This window comes from Symphalangus syndactylus, chromosome 7, assembly GCF_028878055.3.
Source record: "Symphalangus syndactylus isolate Jambi chromosome 7, NHGRI_mSymSyn1-v2.1_pri, whole genome shotgun sequence".
Taxonomy (NCBI): domain Eukaryota; kingdom Metazoa; phylum Chordata; class Mammalia; order Primates; family Hylobatidae; genus Symphalangus; species Symphalangus syndactylus.
This window is the reverse complement of record NC_072429.2, coordinates 43977690-43994499: the sequence shown is the minus strand read 5'-3', so window position 1 is coordinate 43994499 and position 16810 is coordinate 43977690. Positions and strand designations below refer to the sequence as shown.

The window sequence follows — 16810 nt, the reverse complement described above, 5'->3', positions numbered from 1 at the left end:
TCTGGATATGATTCTTGTAGGAGATAGACATTACAGATATCTTCTCTCACTCTGGTTTGACTTTTGATTTTTTTAAATAAAAGTAATTCAGTAATTAAATTCATCTTTTGATGAGTGTAAGTTCTTCATTTTGGTGAAGTCCAATTTTTCAATATTTTTTCTTTATGATTAGGACTTTTTGTGTGTGTGTGTGTGTTTTTTTTAAACTAATTGCCTTTCCGTCTCTTGAGTATTTTAAGACAGATAAAACATGGAGAACCACTTCTATAGAAAGTAAGCCCCAGTTATTCTGGACGCTACTGAATTCTTGTTTTGGATTAGCTGTTTGCCTAGAGTAGCATTGTAAGCCCTCATATTTATGAAGCACTTTAGGTTTTTACAGAGCTCTTTATCATTCAATCTCATTTAATCCCATGCAGGAGCTCACTAAGGTGTTTGCAGAAGTGCATGGCTGATTTTGACACCAGAGGACTTGGGTGGTCAACATGAGCTCTCAGGGGGCTGTGGTGCCATCACATTTGCCATGGCATTGTGCACAAGAGTTAAGGGTTGGAATGCCTGTGTTCACGTCCTGGCTCTATATCTTGCCAGCTCTGTGATTGTGGACAAGATACTTAACCTCTCTGAGCCTTGGTTTTCTCATCTGCTAAAGGGGAATAATAAGAATATACTTTTCTCATGATGTAGCTGTGAAGATTAGGTGAATTAATTTATACATAGTGCTTAGCACAGCAACTGGCATATACTGCTGGGTTATAATTATTACTGTTCTTTTATTGTAGTGGGTCTAATAGGCTCACAATTCTTTGTAGAGGTAAAAAGAACTCTGATCATTTACTCCATTTCTCTTTCATTGTTTTATATGTTCCCTTCCTCATTCCTTATTATCCTCCTTCTTTTTTTATTTTGAGATGGAGTCTCGCTCTGTCGCCAGGCTGGAGTGCAGTGGCATGATCTTGGCTCACTGCAGCCTCCGCCTCCTGGGTTCAAGCAATTTTCCTGCCTCAGCCTCCCGAGTAGCTGGGACTACAGGTGCGTGCCACCAAGCCCAGCTAATTTTTGTATTTTTTAGTAGAGACAGGGTTTCACTGTGTTGGCCAGGATTGTCTTGATCTCTTGACCTCGTGATCCGCCCACCTCAGCCTTCCAAAGTGCTGGGATTGACGTTAGCCACTGGGCCCAGCCTATCCTCTTACTTTTAATCTCTCTCTTCTCTGTCTCCCCTGCTCTGCCCATTTTTTGCTATGAAGAACCACATGCATTTCAAACATGAACTAAATTGACATCCTGTAAGAGAAGGTCTCAAAGTATGCTATTGTATAGAGACTGACATAGAAAATGGAGGGTCATTGAGGGTTTTGCTTGTTTTATTTTGTTTTGAGGGATAGTTGTTCGTAGGGACATAAGAAAGGTAAATATGGAAAGAAAGTTATTGTTTTACTCTAGAATAAAGATAGTTCACCCTTTTTACCTTGGTTCTTGGAAATTCACATGTAAGACATGTGAATCCGTCCCCTACCCCACTTCCCCTCCAAAAGGGAACAAGACCACATGTGGAAAAGAACTTGTATTTTGATATTTCTTCTTGGAATGAAAACAAATCCTGTTGACTTTCCTGGTTACCAAGGCCAAGTGGCCCACCCTTCACAGCCTCTGAGGTTGTTGAACTTCCTCTTTGTGGCTCAGGGTGGAAATCTCACACTGTGTGCCATGAAGTTGATGTAATATATATGAGCCCTTGAGACCTTGGTATGTAGACAGCTCGTGTGATCTCACTGTTTACTGGTGAGCCATTAGCAGGAAACGAACTAGAGACATGTTGGCTCCTTGACCTCACTGCAGAAAGGAGGGTAACTTTGCTCTCTAGGGCAGGGGGAACAGGAAGGAAAAGAGTGGGGATGGAGTGGACAGCCCAGGGTGTGGGCCTCAAACTTAACTCTGCATCAAGATCACCTGGGGAGTTGATTGAAATCCAAGTTCCCAGGCACAGCCCAGTTCAGATTGAGTAGAGTGGGGTTGGGCTGGAATCTCCATGTTAAGGAAATGTCTGATTCTGAAGCAGGTGGTACAGGAGCAGCACCTACAGCAACACTCAAAGACCCAAAACCGGAGACTTGAGAGTTCTGCAATAGACAGTAGCTGCAGAGACTTTTTGTTTCAAAGCTATTAAGATGTTGTACTTGGTCTTTAGAGAAAGGTAGAAGGGTAGAATCAGTCCATTGTGCCCTCATGCCACAGGGTCAGTTCTGTGGAGCCACCACTGTCAGCTGTCTGCAGATACCCACTGAGTCTGGTATACTGAATGGGCTGATGGTGGGAAGTGGGCACTTGGTTGGGACTGAGAATGAGAATTTCTGAGAAGAGGAGGGAGAGTCCTGTGAGGTGCTCATGGAGAGAAGAGTTATTCCATCTTCTGAGTCATCTTTGTATTATGGTGCCAGTCCCAGTGTGACCTTCATGGGAATGACCATCCTCTTGGGATCAGTGTTCCACCATCATCAACACGCCCACCCATCTAGCTGCCTACCCCTCCTCCCACCCACATACACCCCCATTCCCCTTTCTGTCTCTTGCTTGTTTTCTCACTCTCTTCTTTTGCTTGTTTGCATGCTTTCCCTCTCTGTCTGTCTCTCCCGACCCCACACACATTTACACCCTCACACATTCACACCCCCACCCCATGCCCTTTGTATCCCCAACCCGTCTGTATTTACATGCCCACAGCTCTAAGTTTCTTTTTAAGGGGATTTTGAGGGATGATTAATGAAAAGAATCAAATGTGACTTTTAAATTATGTTAAACACAAATAGGTTTAGTATATTCATTGGAACTATAACTATAAGCCAGAAGCAGAGATGATGGGTGGGTGAGAATGACCAGGTTTGGGTGCTTATGGGGCCCAGGCTTGTGCTGCTCAGGGTGTTGCTCAGCCTGTGTGGTTTTAATACCATATTGTTGTATGATCATTAGCAGTGTTTGTGTACTCAGACAGGAATCGGACTTTAGTTCTTGCTCAGTGGACCTCTTCTTCCTTTTTAGGCTGTCTCAAATTTTAAAGAGGATGGTTTTAACTAGCAATTCTTAACTTTTTGAGGGTTGCAGTTCTCTTTGAGAATCTGATGGACAGTTTGAATTGTTTCTACAGAAAAATCCACATACATTTGAGGGAGAGGAGGAGGTGGTTTGGGGACACTCTGGGATCTATCTTCACCCTAAATGAAGAACTCCTGCTTTAATGGGCATAGAGGGCTTTCAGCCGCTTCTCCCAAGGTCGTTTTTATGGCACAGTCTCTTTTTTCTGTGGAGTACCATTTGTGTTGGGAACTGAACAAAACCCATTTGATATTGTGTGCATATCTTCTGGAGGGCTTGTGCTGAGTTTTAGAGAGCAAGCAGATTTCAGTGAGTGAAATGATCTCATGCATGTAAAGCACTTAGCACCTGACATGATTAAGTATTCATTTTTTAAAAATACTGTGCACATTTAATCATAACTACCAAGATGATGACCACCATAAAACTTCTCCATGTCTGAAGCAGTTTAGAAGCAGTGGACTAGATATTAGGAGACAAACATGCCTCCAACTTGGATGTTTTCTCCTCTTTTTTTTGTCTTGAGTCCAGTAATTCCATTCACTTCCACAAACATTTATTGCATTTCTACCGTGAGTAAAATACTCTGTTAAGCATTTTGAGGTCTAGAAATGAGTAAGATTTCAAGGAATTGAACAACGTCTAAAGGAATCACTTAACTCCTCTAAGTCCCATACCTGTAAAATAGGATCATGTCTTCTGTGTTTCTGCCTCTCTGAGGGAGATGGGCTGACTGAGAGGAATTTGGGCCGTCCTTTTTGAGAGTAGAAGGTGGCTTAGTAAAGCCGAGTGTTGTGCCCCTCTTTGTGTTGTTAACCCTAGCAACCACTGACTCTTTTGAGTAGATGTTTGAGATTTGCCTTCACCAATCTCTCTACATGTGGCACTGGTTTCATATCCATGTCCCTCCTTTTTCTGCAGGCCAGGGGTTATCACCATGCAAGCATTGTCAGAAGAGGACCGGAGGCTCTGGATGGAAGCCATGGATGGCCGGGAACCTGTAAGTAACAATTCAGGGAAGTAGAGCAAGAATGAAGGCCCTGAGTTGTTTGTTGCTTCCCTAGTGCAGTGACTTTTGCTGTTGTTCTAAAGCCTTGGGTTCTTGAAATCAATGTGCCAGAGGTGGTTTTTTATTCCTAGGTTTATGTTTGTGGATATTGATATTGCTTCTGTATAGATGTAGTTCTTGAGCTTTGGCCTGTCTGTCCTAAGCCATGGCTTCTGCATAGAATTACACCAGAACTCCCATCTTTTATCATTGATTTCTGGTTCAGCCTCCCGTAGTTACTTACCTCCCCTTATAAGCATCCTCCCATTATCAGGGTGGATGGAGGGAGGTGAGCCTGGTAATATGATCCCTGCTGCCATTTCAGTGATGCTGGCCTCAGCTGGGTGATGTAATCCTGTAGTTGTTCTGCATCTTGTGACGTGTAAAATCCATAAGAGCCCTGGAATCATTGAGTCGTCTTATCTTGGTTCCAAAGATCTCAACTCCAGTGTTCAGCAAATCTCAAGGTTGCAGAAATCGTAAGAGTACAGTCTAACCATGCGCCGCCAACAAAAGAGAAAAAGAATCTACAATGCCACAGGGCCAGTAATTGATACTTACACAGGTACTGTCCAAAGGGAGGAAATGTGTGCAAGGAAGAAGTAGGCCATGGGCTCCATTGACTATAGAACTCTTTGTGTCAAGCTGGATAATGCCAGCTGATTTGTGTGTCTCTTTCTCAACTTACCCTGGTGAGGTGGTCTGGCAACATAGATTATGTACCTTTCTACTCAGCCATATTTTATACAAACATGGGACGTAGTCAACTAAGCATAAAGAAATAGCTAGTATTGTATGACATTTAATAACATAGAGCAAGATCTCTTAAAGATTTAAATAACTAATGATTTAGGCACAATTTGCTAAACTATAATTAAGCATTATTTAATCTTAATTCTTCTGCTGGGCTAAGATATAAGACAGCTCTGATTGTCTCTGAATATGTTGTTACCCATAGGAACCCTCAAAGCCAGATATACATTTCTACCTTTGAGGCTTTATGGGCACAATAGCTGTTTGATGTCAAAGGCCTTTGAAAGAAGCTTCCCAAGTAGGTCTTTCTTTTTGCTAGCATTATCTACCATTTGTTGAACACATTTTTGCATGTTAGGCACAGGATTGAGCACATTACATCTCTTAACCTGTTTATTTCTTTTAGCACTTAATGAAATAAGTGCTGTGACTCCATTTTATAGATGAGGAAACCGAAGCTTAGAGAGGTTAAATAACTTGCCCCAAGTAGCACAGATAGTAAATGGCTGTATTAGTAGGGTACAGGCTAGGTTGCTATAACAGAGAGACTCCGAAGTACAGTGGCTTATGTAAGATAGGTAAGTGTATTTCTCTCTTAGAGCCGAGAAGGGAGGAGTCCATGCCTAGTAGGGTCATTCTGCTATCCTCAGCCCACGGCTTCCCACATTGCTCCAGTCATTGCCATTTTCCAGCCAGAAAATGAGGATGAAAGCATTTCAAAGGACCCAGAAGATACACACGTCACCTCCATTGGCTCAAACATAATGGTACAGCCACATCTACCTGCAAAGCAGGCTGGGAAACCTAGGCCCATGACATAGGCAGTCATGGGCCCTGCCAGGACCCCGGACATGTTATTACTTCAAAGAAGAAGAGGAGAAAGGATACTGTGAATAGTTGGCAGTCTCCATCCTAGTGGCAAAGCTAGAATTTGACCCATGTCTAATCCTAGACATACTTGGTTTTCATCTTTAATGGAGATAAAATTTCAAATTGCCTTCTAAGAATTCTCAGTTCATTTTTACAGTACTTTCACTCACTCCCTTGAATGATTCTTCAACTCCTAGGGGAGGAAATGCCCAGGAAGAACAATCCTGTATGACATTCTATTCTTGGTATGGGCAAAAAAAAAGCCAAATTACAACAACACAACAACAAAAAAACCCAAACCCACTACTATCTCTCCCCCTGCCCCCGATAAGCTGGAGTTCTAAAACTGCCTCACCAATTAATTCCATTTTAAGCCTCCCCATCCTCTCTTCCCCACCACTTAGATGTTTGTTCTCTGTCTGTGTATAATTGGTCTTCTTACTAACAGCTTCAGTTTTCCTGTAGATTAACATCTGGCCTCTGCAGATGGAAAGTGTGCTGTTGAAAGAAACATCTTCTTGCTCCAGAATGTACAAATTAAAACAAGTTTAAACACAAAATAATTTTGTTTCTAAACATGATATAAAATTATTTCCTCACAGGAACATATAGCTTGCACTGAAAACCAGACTTCTGTGTGCTTTTTAGTTTCCTAAAGAGAGAGATAAATATAGACAAATGATGTCTGTGTAATTGACAGTAATACTAGGCTTAATTTTGTCTCCCATTGCTGAAAGCCTCTAGGGGACATTACTAGAGATATATGTCCAGTAGACAATTAGCAGCTCCAGCTTTAATCACCATCTCCCTAATTAGTTAAGTCTGTCCCCGTGGGAGCTTTGGTTTTCTCTAGTTAGCTCTTTCTCTAGTTGGTGTTAGTGTCGTTGCCTTATTTCAGGTAGATGTTATAGTGGCAATTATCTTCTGATTTATACTTCTATCTCAGTTGTTTTTTGATGGAGTATTTGGTGTTTGTGGTTTTTTTTTTTTTTTTTTTTTTTGGAGGGGGTTAATTTTAGTTTCTGTTCTTTTTGTTCTTTCATTGTCCAGTAATACCTTAGGATGGTTGGTTGAAAAACAAAGAAAAGCTAAATGAGTCCCAAATCAGTTGATTTTGCAACATTTCATTTTTAAATGTTAAATTTAGTTTTAGCATTAAATCATACTTTTTAAATACACAGTCATATCCTAGTCTAAAGAAATATTGAATGTCTTTATGGTGTTGATGGACATATAATGGAGGAAGAAATTAGAATTGTCTTCCTACAATAAGCATTATGGATTTTATATACTAAATTTGAATTATTTTAATTCAAATATAGGAAACTCAATTCAAACTTGAGGAAAAGCTGGATTTATTGGGTTACATAACTGAAAGATACTGGAGTCTAATAGTCTGTGGCTCATCCGAATCTGGGAACTTACATAGTATTTGGAGTTGGTTTCCTCTTTTGTATTGGCTTCATTTTCCAACATGTTCTTTTCATAGAGTGGTGAGATGCTTCCTTACTATTCATTCCAAGCTTACATCTGATTATTGAAAACAGGGGTCAATAACCTTTTCTGTAATGGGCCAGATAGTATTTTAGGCTTTGTGGGCCATGTGGTCGTGGTTGTAGCTACTAACTTTGCTGCTGCGGCTAAAAAGCTGCCATGGACAATATGTAAATGAATAGATATAGCCTCGTTTCAATAAAACTTTATTTACAAAAACAGATGGCTGGCTTGATTTGGGTCATGGGCCATACATAGTTTGTTGATCCCTGACCTGTAAGTCTAGTGGAAAGAGAGCTTTTATGTAATCATTCCAAAAAAGTTCTTTATTTGGATTTTATTGGACTAACTACTTGGTCCAGAGGCTAGGATGGATGAATTGACCAGAACTTACTCATGTGCCCATTGCACTGGAGCTGTATAAATGGTGGCGGAAGGTCATCGTCCTCTGAGAGAAAAAGCATTGTTGTATGAGGGAAGGAGGTAGACACTAGTCAAGAAAAGCAACACAGTTTCTACTTAATCTCAGATGTATGTTCCTTTAAACTTTATCTTCAGAAAACTTCCTCTTTGATACTTGGCCAAGGGTGGAAACACCAAGTTTACCGCTAACATCATAATTAGGGTAGAAGACTGAATGCTTTCCCCCTAAGACTAGGAACAAGTTGAGGGTGTTTGCTCTCACCACTCTTACTCAGCAGAGGACTGGAAGTCCTAGCCAGTGCAGTAGGGCAAGAAAGTAATACAACAGGCGTACAGATTGGAAAGAAAGGTATACAACTGCCCCCACTTTCAGAGAACACAATTGTCTATGTAGAAAATCCCGAGGAATACACACACACACACAGACACACACACACCCTCTATAATTAGTAGGTGAGTTCAGCAAGGTCACAGGATACAAGATAGACACATACACGAAATCAGTCATATTTCTATAGATTAGCCATAATCATGTGGTGATCAAAGTTAAAAGCATAACACCATTGATAGTCTCCCCAAAAATGAAGGGACTAGGTATAAATCTAATTAAACATGTAGAGGACCTGTATGTTGGAAATTACAAACTGCTGATGAAAGAAACTAAAGAGGGTCTAAGTAAATGGAGAGACATTAATGGATTGGAAAAATCAACATAGTAAAGATGTCAGTTCTCCCCAAAATGATTACAGGTTTAATGCTGTTCCTATTAGAATCACAGCAAGATTTCTTATAGATACAGACAAGCTTGTTCTAAAATTTGTATATAAATGCACTGAAACCAAAATAGATAAAACAATTTTAAAAAAGAAGAATGAATTGGAAGTAGTCTCTCTACCCTATTTTAAGACTTTCTTTTTAGTGACAGTAATCAAGACTGTGGTATTGACAGAGGGATAGACACATAGATCAATGGAACAGAATAAAAAACCCAGAAATAGACTCACACAAATATGCCCAATTGATTTTTGACAGAGGTGCAAAAGCAGTTCAATGGAGGAAGGATAGTTTTTTTGAGAAATGGTGCTTTTTAAAACTAAACATCGATAGGCAAAAAAAAAAAAAAAAAAAAGGCCTTGACTTAAACCTCATATCTTATACAAAATTTAATTCAGAATGGATGATAGATTTAATGTAAAATGTAACACTTTAAAACTTTTAGAAGAATATGTGGAATCTAGGACTAGATGAAGAGTTTTTAGATGCAATGCCGAAAGCATACACAACCCATAAAATAAAAAATGGATAAAATTTTCTTCGTCAAAATTAAAAGCTTTTGCTTTGTGTGTGAAAGACCCTGTTAAGAGGATGAAAAGGCAGTCTACAGAATGGTAGAAACTACAGAATTTGCAAAAACAGATCTGATAAGGGACTTATTTACGTCTAGTTCTTTTTATATCTAGGATTAAATAAATAAATAAAAACTCTCAAAACTTAACAGCTAAAGAGAAACAGTCCAATTAGAAAAAGGGCAAAAGACACAAAGAGACATTTTACCAAAGAGAATATGGCGAATAAGCACAGGAAAAGATGTTCAATATCATTAGTCATTAGGGAAATGCAATCTAAAACCACTATGAACTATCACCTTCCAGAATGACTAAAATTAAAAGTAGAGAAAATACTGAATGCTGGCAAGGATGCAGAGAAATTGGATCTTCTATACATTGCTGGTGGGAAGGTAAAATGAAACAGCCTTGCTGGCAAGTCACTTGGCAGCTTCTAAAACTAAATATTGCAATTACTCTATGACACGGCAATTGCTCTGGGGCATTTAATCCAGAGAAATGAAAACTTCTGTTTGCACAAAAACCTGTATGCATAAACCTCCCTCATAGCAGCTTTATTCATAATAGCTCGAAACTGGAAATACTACAGATGTCCTTTAATGGGTGAACAGTTAAGCAAACTGGTACATCCATGCAATAGAATACTGTTTGGCAATGGAAAGAAATGAACTGTTGGTACACTACAGCCGGGTGCATCTTAGGAGCATTATGCTAAATGAAAAAGGCCAATCTCAAAAAAAATATACTTTAATTTTGTAACATTTTTGAAGTGACAGTTTCAGAAATGGAGAATGGAATAGTGATTTCCAGGGTATATGGACATTGGAAGTAGGAAGCAACTATAAAGGGGGTAGCACAAGCAAGTCCTTGGTGGTGATGGAATAGTTCTGTGTTTTGATCTTGGTGGTTAGTTATATGAAACCATATTAAAGTCGTTATGAGAAACTACAGCAAAGCATATGTGTATACTTCTGTACAATCCTACATACACACAGATGAACTCATGTCAAAACTGATGGAGTTTGAACAAAGTGTATAATCTAGTTAACAATATTGTGCTAGTGACAATTTTCTGGTTTTGATGCTATGTTATAGTTTTAAAAGATAGTATCATTGGATTATGGGGAGAAGTAGGGCAAAGGATTCACAGGACAGTACTATTTTTATAATAGTATGAAATTACAACTTTTAAAAACAACAAAGTTAACTAGTCAGATAGTCAGATAAAGCTTTGAAATGATTCTGCTGGATTTTTTCACTTTCTGTTAAATCTGGGTTGACAAACAATAGGGTCACTGTTGCAACTACGTAAGCTTTTGTTTTACTTTTGTGTGGCCATTGTCTAAGGCTTGGCAACAGATGACTTTTCATATTAAATTGGACATGGAAACCTTAGTTCAAACTGCATAAATAACACAGGAAAATTTTAGAGACAAGCAGATTTTCTTTGCGAGTTTCCAGTAACTAAAGTTGTCTGTCCTTTTCTCATTGCATATTGCTGGTAAGCATGTTTGCTAAAAGAAAGTAGAATAGAATTACTATGAGCCCATCATCATTGCCAACATATGCACACCCAACTCGAAGTATTTAATATCCCTCTGCTATGGAAAAGATGGCTCAGGAAGCCAGGGGGACTCAGGGTGATCCACAGCTTCAGGGCTTGCGTAGCCTCTTAAAACTGCATTTCCATATATCCCCTTAGCTGTGATTACTGGTGTCTTTCTGGAACTGCTTATATCACCTCCTTATTTTAGATGTATTATTCCTCCTTCACATTTCAAGGATTCTTTAGTTAAATTAAATATTTCTCCACTTTGACCTGGTACTTGAATCTCTTTTGACAGCCACAAGTTTTGAAGGTTGGCAGATGCTAGAATTAGGTGGAATTAGATTAAGAAGGTAAGAAACAGATACTTTAGCGTCAACAATTGTGTGTAAATCTGTGTATTAGGAAATCACCACTCTTGTAGGTCAAAAATAGCCAGATATTGGCAATTTCTTATGGCTCGCTCTCATAGCTGTGGAGCAGGAAGAAGCAAGCCCACACGTAAGTCAATATCATACCCTTATTTATGGAAGAGGGAACACTGCCTAAAAAAGGCTGGTAATTGGTTGATCTCCGATGGATAATTCAGGTCTCTTAGCTTCCAGTTCTGTGCTATTTTTGCTGCAACACACAAAAAATTGCTGCTGAATTATTAGGAAGTCACAGTTGAATGGTATCAACCTTTACTTTTTAAGTAGAGTTACTCTGCTGTGGCTACTGCAATGGACGAAGGGAAAAGAAGGAAGAGGCTAAGGAAAAACCACTCCTCTAGTAAAAGACAATGTTACTTCCTTCTGTTCACCTCCATTTTAAAGATATCTTCTGTTTTCGTCTTTGTGGACTTTGGGGCTGAACAAAATGGGTCTTCTCTCACCTTTCTCTACCGTGCTGGAGCTCTAACCCCCTAGTCCTTCTAGAACTCCTGGAATAAATGGGCAATTGCATTGCATATGTTCTGCATCTAATATCTGAAAGAGTGAGCTGTGGAAAGTATTTAAAGGAAAAAGTAAGATTGATTACTGTTAAGATGAGATCTCAGGATTAGAAGCAGAATGTTATGGTGGTTAAGAATGTGCACTCACACAGCCCAAGTTTAAATCCTACACCACTGCTTATTGGCACTCTCAAACTGGAAAATGACAGTCTCTCTGAGCAGGTTTCCTCACCTGCAAATTGTGATAATAATAGCTCCTACCTTATAAGATTGCTTTGTAAGGATCAACGTGTATGTAAATGCCTGTACATGGCAAAGTGATCATTTAAAGCTCGTTCTTACTCTTGTCTTTTTGGAGAGGAAGGTGGATATTGGGATACCTGGGTTTTATTTCTAGCTCTGTTTTTAAATTACTTGATTCACTTTGACAGCTCAAGTCACCTTGTTCCAGTTCACCAGAGTGCAGGGCAGGGACTGCTTTCAATACTATGGAAAATGTGATTTCATTTAGCAGTCAGTGTGAACTTTCAGGATATGTCTGGAGGAGCAGGAAATAATCTTTAGCTTCCTTTGCTGTGATGCATCCCAGGCCTGGCAGTTCATAATCCTGCTGTATGCTAGCCTCAGCTCACCAGTCTGCGGCTGACACTTGTGTTTTTCTTTCTTTGTTAAAATAAGTGATTGACAGAGTATGGATAGTTAAGAAGGTATGGGGTGAGCTTGCTAGGCTCTAGTGTGATGATGCAGGCCTCACTCCTTTCTGAGCTTTCTTTTTATTTATTTACTTTTTTTTAACTTTTAGGTTCAGGGGTACATGTGCAGGTTTGTTATGTAGGTAAACTTCTGTCACGGGTTTTGTTGTACAGATTATTTTGTCACCCAGGTACTAAGCCTAGTACCCAATAATTACTTTTCCTGATCCTCTCCCTCCTCCCGCCCTCCACTCTCAAGTAGGCTCCAGTATGTCCATGTGTTCTCATTTAGCTCCCACTTACAAGTGAGAACATGGGGTATCTGGTTTTCTGTTCCTGTGTTAGTTTGCTAAGGATAATTGCCTCTAGCTCCATCTGCGTTCCCACAAGGGGCATGATCTTATTCTTTTTTTATGGCTGCATAGTATTCTGTGGTGTATATTAACCACATTTTCTTTATCCAGCCTACCATTGATGGGCATTTAGGTTGATTCCATGCCTTTGCTATTGTGAATAGTGCTGCAGTGAACATATGCATGCATATGTCTTTATGGTAAAAGAATTTGGCCAGGCGTGGTGGCTCACGCCTGTAATCCCAGCACTTTGGGAGGCCGAGGTGGGTAGATCACGAGGTCAGGAGATCGAGACCATCCTGGCTAACATGGTGAAACCTGGTCTCTGCTAAAGATACAAAAATTAGCTGGGCATGGTGGCGGGTGCCTGTAGTCCTAGCTACTCGGGAGGCTGAGGCAGGAGAATAGCATGAACCCAGGAGGCGGAGCTTGCAGTGAGCTGAGATGGCGCCACTGCACTCCAGCCTGGGCGACTGAGCGAGACTCCATCTCAAAAAAAAAAAAAAAAAAAAAAGAATTTATATTCCATTGGGTATATACCCAATGGGATTGCTAGGTCGAATGGTTGTTCTGTTTTAAGTTCTTTGAGGAATCGCATTACTGCTTTCCACAATGGTTGAACTAATTTACACTCCCATCTGCAGTGTAAATTGTGTTCTCTTTTCTCCACAATCTCACCAGCATCTGTTATTTTTTCACTTTTTAGTAATAGCCATTCTGACTGGTATGAGATGGTATCTCATTGTAGTTTTGATTTGTATTTCTCCAATGATCAGTGATATTGTGAACTTTCTTTTTAATATCACGTACTATGAATGGGTGAAGAGTCTGAAAGTGAAATCCCCAGTGTGGTTTCTGTTTCCCTGTCTCCCATGCTCACCCACCCCCGATGGCTAGGAAATTACATTATACCCCTCATATTATTTTGTTTGCGTGTCTTTTCCTCCAACTGGATCAAGAAGCCAGTTGCAAGCTTCATTTGTGTGTCATGTGAGTGCTTTTATTTAGGTGGACTTCATAATAGGTGCATGTGATATCACATCAATGCGCTGAAGTCTTACATTTAATAATATTCACTTATGTCCTTGTTTCCTTTGGTTAGATTATCCAGAAGAACAATTTCTCATGAAAATTAGGAAATATTTAATTAACCAACCTGAGTTACAAGGTTGGAGAAAAGAGAAAGAGGTCAGTTAAAATTCTTTTATGTTAGAGAGTTGATGAAATTTTCTAAGAAATGGAAATTTTGATAGCCAGAGATTTTTTGCTTGAACCTTATGACTTATATATGTTGGTGGCACTTACTCAGGTCTTAGACATTCTTCTTTCAACATTGAGCAAATATATTTAGATTGTCCAGCGATCACTTTGATGGGTAGTAAAGATACTAAGATGAAGATGGGTCACATTAATAGAAATTTCTTTTTTCTTTTTTTTTGCTGTACTTTCCCCATTGCCCAGCACAGTGGCTGGCAGAGTAAGCATTCAGCAAGTATTTGTTAAACAACTAGAGTCAAAACTAAAGGGAAGGGTGGAGGATGACCAAAATTGTTTCTTAGGGAATTGAGTTGCCTTCGTTATCTGAGACCTGAATTCCTTGATTTTATGGTTCATCTTGACACATATTTACCTACTTGTACCAGAATTTAGCTCAGAGATTACATTTTTTGTGCCATGGATACATTTGGCAATCAGGTAAAGCCTTTAGATACTTTCTCAGAATAATGCTTTTACATGTATAAAATAAAATACATGGTTACAAAGGAAAAAATTATATAGAAATACATAGAAATATAGTTATCAAAGTATTAAAACATTTATGATACAATAAACATGAAATAAGGTATCTGGGCAGGTGTGATAACTTCTGTAAGTGATATTTTGGGCTGTCTGCCTATACAGTAATGCTACATGGATTTCTACTGGCGAGAAAGTCACAGGTACTACTGTGATGTGTTGCCTGCATTCATATTTGAAGGAAACAATAAATTTAGAAGTTAATGAAAATAAAAAGTTTTTTTGTTCCCACTCTCTAAGTTCATGGACTCCCTGTATCCTCTCTCTAGACCTCACTTCTTCATTTCTTTGCAAATATATTTAGAGACTTTTCCTATGAAGTGCTTAACTCAGCCAGGAATTATACATTGATTAGTGGGACTATTTGATTAATGTCTGTCTGCCTGCTGGACTGTGATTGTGGTGAGTTGTTGTTGTTGTTGTTGTTGTTTTGGAGACGGTCTCACTCTGTTGCCCATGCTGGAGTGCAGTGGTAGGATCTCAGCTCACTACAACCTCTGCCTCCCAGGTTCAAGCAATTTTCCTGCCTTAGCCTCTCCAGTAGCTGGTATTACAGTCGTGTGCCACCACACCTGGCTAATCTTCTTTTGTATTTTTAGGAGAGACGAGGTTTCAACATGTTGGCCAGGCTGGTCTCAAACTCCTGGCCTCAAGTGATCCACCCGCCTCGGCCTCCCAAAGTTCTGGGATTACAGGCGTGAGCCACTGCGCCTGTCCTGGATTGTGATCTTGAAATGATAGGAACATGTGCGTTGTTTTTTGTCTTTGTGGCTTTGGCACATAGTGTCTGGCACAGAGTAGGTGTTCACTAAATATTTGTCAAATCATTAGATAAACCTAAGGAATATTAAAGTATGGTTGGCTTGGCATGACTTCCTATCTGAGACTGGTTCCTGAAGATTCCCTGCTGTCTTAATCCATTCAGGCTGCTATCACAAAATACTATAAACTGGGTAGTATAGAAATACATATTTATTTCTTACATTTTTGGAGTCTGGGAAATCGAAGATCAAGGCACCATCAGATTTGGTGTGTAGTTAGGGCCTATTTTCTGATTCGTAGATGGCACCTTTTATCTGTGTCCTCACACAGTAGAAGGGCAGGGCAGCTCTCTGGAGCTTCTTTTATGAGGGCACCCATTCCATTCATGAGGGCTCTGCTGTCATGATGTAATCACCCCCTAAGGCACTACTTTCTGTTATCATCACATTAATGATTAGGTTTGCAATACATGAATTTTTTGGGGGGGAGGCACACACATTTAGACCATAATGCCCACCTACCTTTAAGGATGTTCAGAAATCCACTGTTCATTATTCTCACTTCTTTATTAATTTATCGATTCTAAATATAGCACAAAAGCCCCTTTGATTGTCTTTAGCATTTTTTGCAAGCCTCAGATCATTGTTGATTTTATCTTCATACCACTACCTTTATAGGCTTGAGCACCTCTTATTTTAATTTTGATTATATGTACTTCTTTAATTTTTTCCATTATTTTTGTCTATATTAGCTTAACCTTTGGGGAATAGGATTAGTTGTGAGACTTTTTGAACCTTCTTAATTTGCTTGAATTTTTCATAGTGCACGTTAATTTTGTTATTAAATAAAAATCCTACTGGTGGGGGTCCCTGTGAGTCTCATTTATTCTTTAGCCATCTAAAGAATGACTTTTCTTTGTCATTGGCATTAGTTGCAATTATGTAATCATGCCTGGGTTTGTAGAGCCTCCTATCCTCAGCTCTAATGTGAGGGAGAAGTCCCTCTCTAGAGTTAAAAGTGTAGTGTGATTCCCTCCAGAGCTTCTCGTGTGTGTTTGCTCCTATACCTGCACATCTAGAAATAAACCCTTCTGTTGTGTAGCATTTTTGACACAATAATAGCTTTAGTAATAGATTATTAGACCTTTAGTCTTTTACGTTTAGGTTGTTTTCAGCTTTTGATGACATCTTTATGAACAATGGCTTGGAAATCCTTGTATGAACTTCCCTGTTTACTATTTTGAACATTTTTCTGGGATACATATCAAGTGGAATTGCTAGGTTGAATGGTATGCACATTTAATATTCCAGTAGATATTGCCAATAGATAGCCCCACAAAAAAGCATCAAATTGTGTTCCTTCCAGTCACTTATGAGGGTGCCCATTTTCTCCACACCTTTGCCACTTCTGCATATGATGAGTCTGTATGTGTCAACCTGAGAGTGGAAAATTGTATCTTGTTTTCATTTGTGTTTCTCAGATTACTAATGAGATTGACAATCTTTTCTCATGTTTATTGGCCATTTATATTTATCCTTTTTTATACAAAAATGTATATAAGGTACTTAGAACAGTGTCTGGCACATGATTCATGCCATGTAAAGTAGTAGTATTCCTTGTTTGAGTTTCTGGCCTTGGGATTATACGCATTGTGTTACTCAGTTCTGCTTCCAAAAGCCCAAGGTACAAACCTAATTTT

At 39.3% G+C, this 16810-nt stretch overlaps 1 protein-coding gene across 16 annotated transcripts in view; it reads left to right on the top strand.

Annotated features, from left to right (window-relative positions):
- ARHGAP26 (Rho GTPase activating protein 26) overlaps positions 1-16810 on the top strand; it is a 473272-nt gene that overhangs the window by 167458 nt on the left and 289004 nt on the right. For all 16 annotated transcript variants that reach the window (XR_010121689.1, XM_055285812.2, XM_055285818.2 and 13 more), the window contains exon 11: positions 4015-4093. Coding sequence is in view for 15 of the 16 variants with exons in the window: in XM_055285812.2 (XP_055141787.1) it covers positions 4015-4093 (79 nt within the window). In the remaining variant the exon portion in view is untranslated. The remainder of the gene's footprint in view (positions 1-4014; positions 4094-16810) is intronic.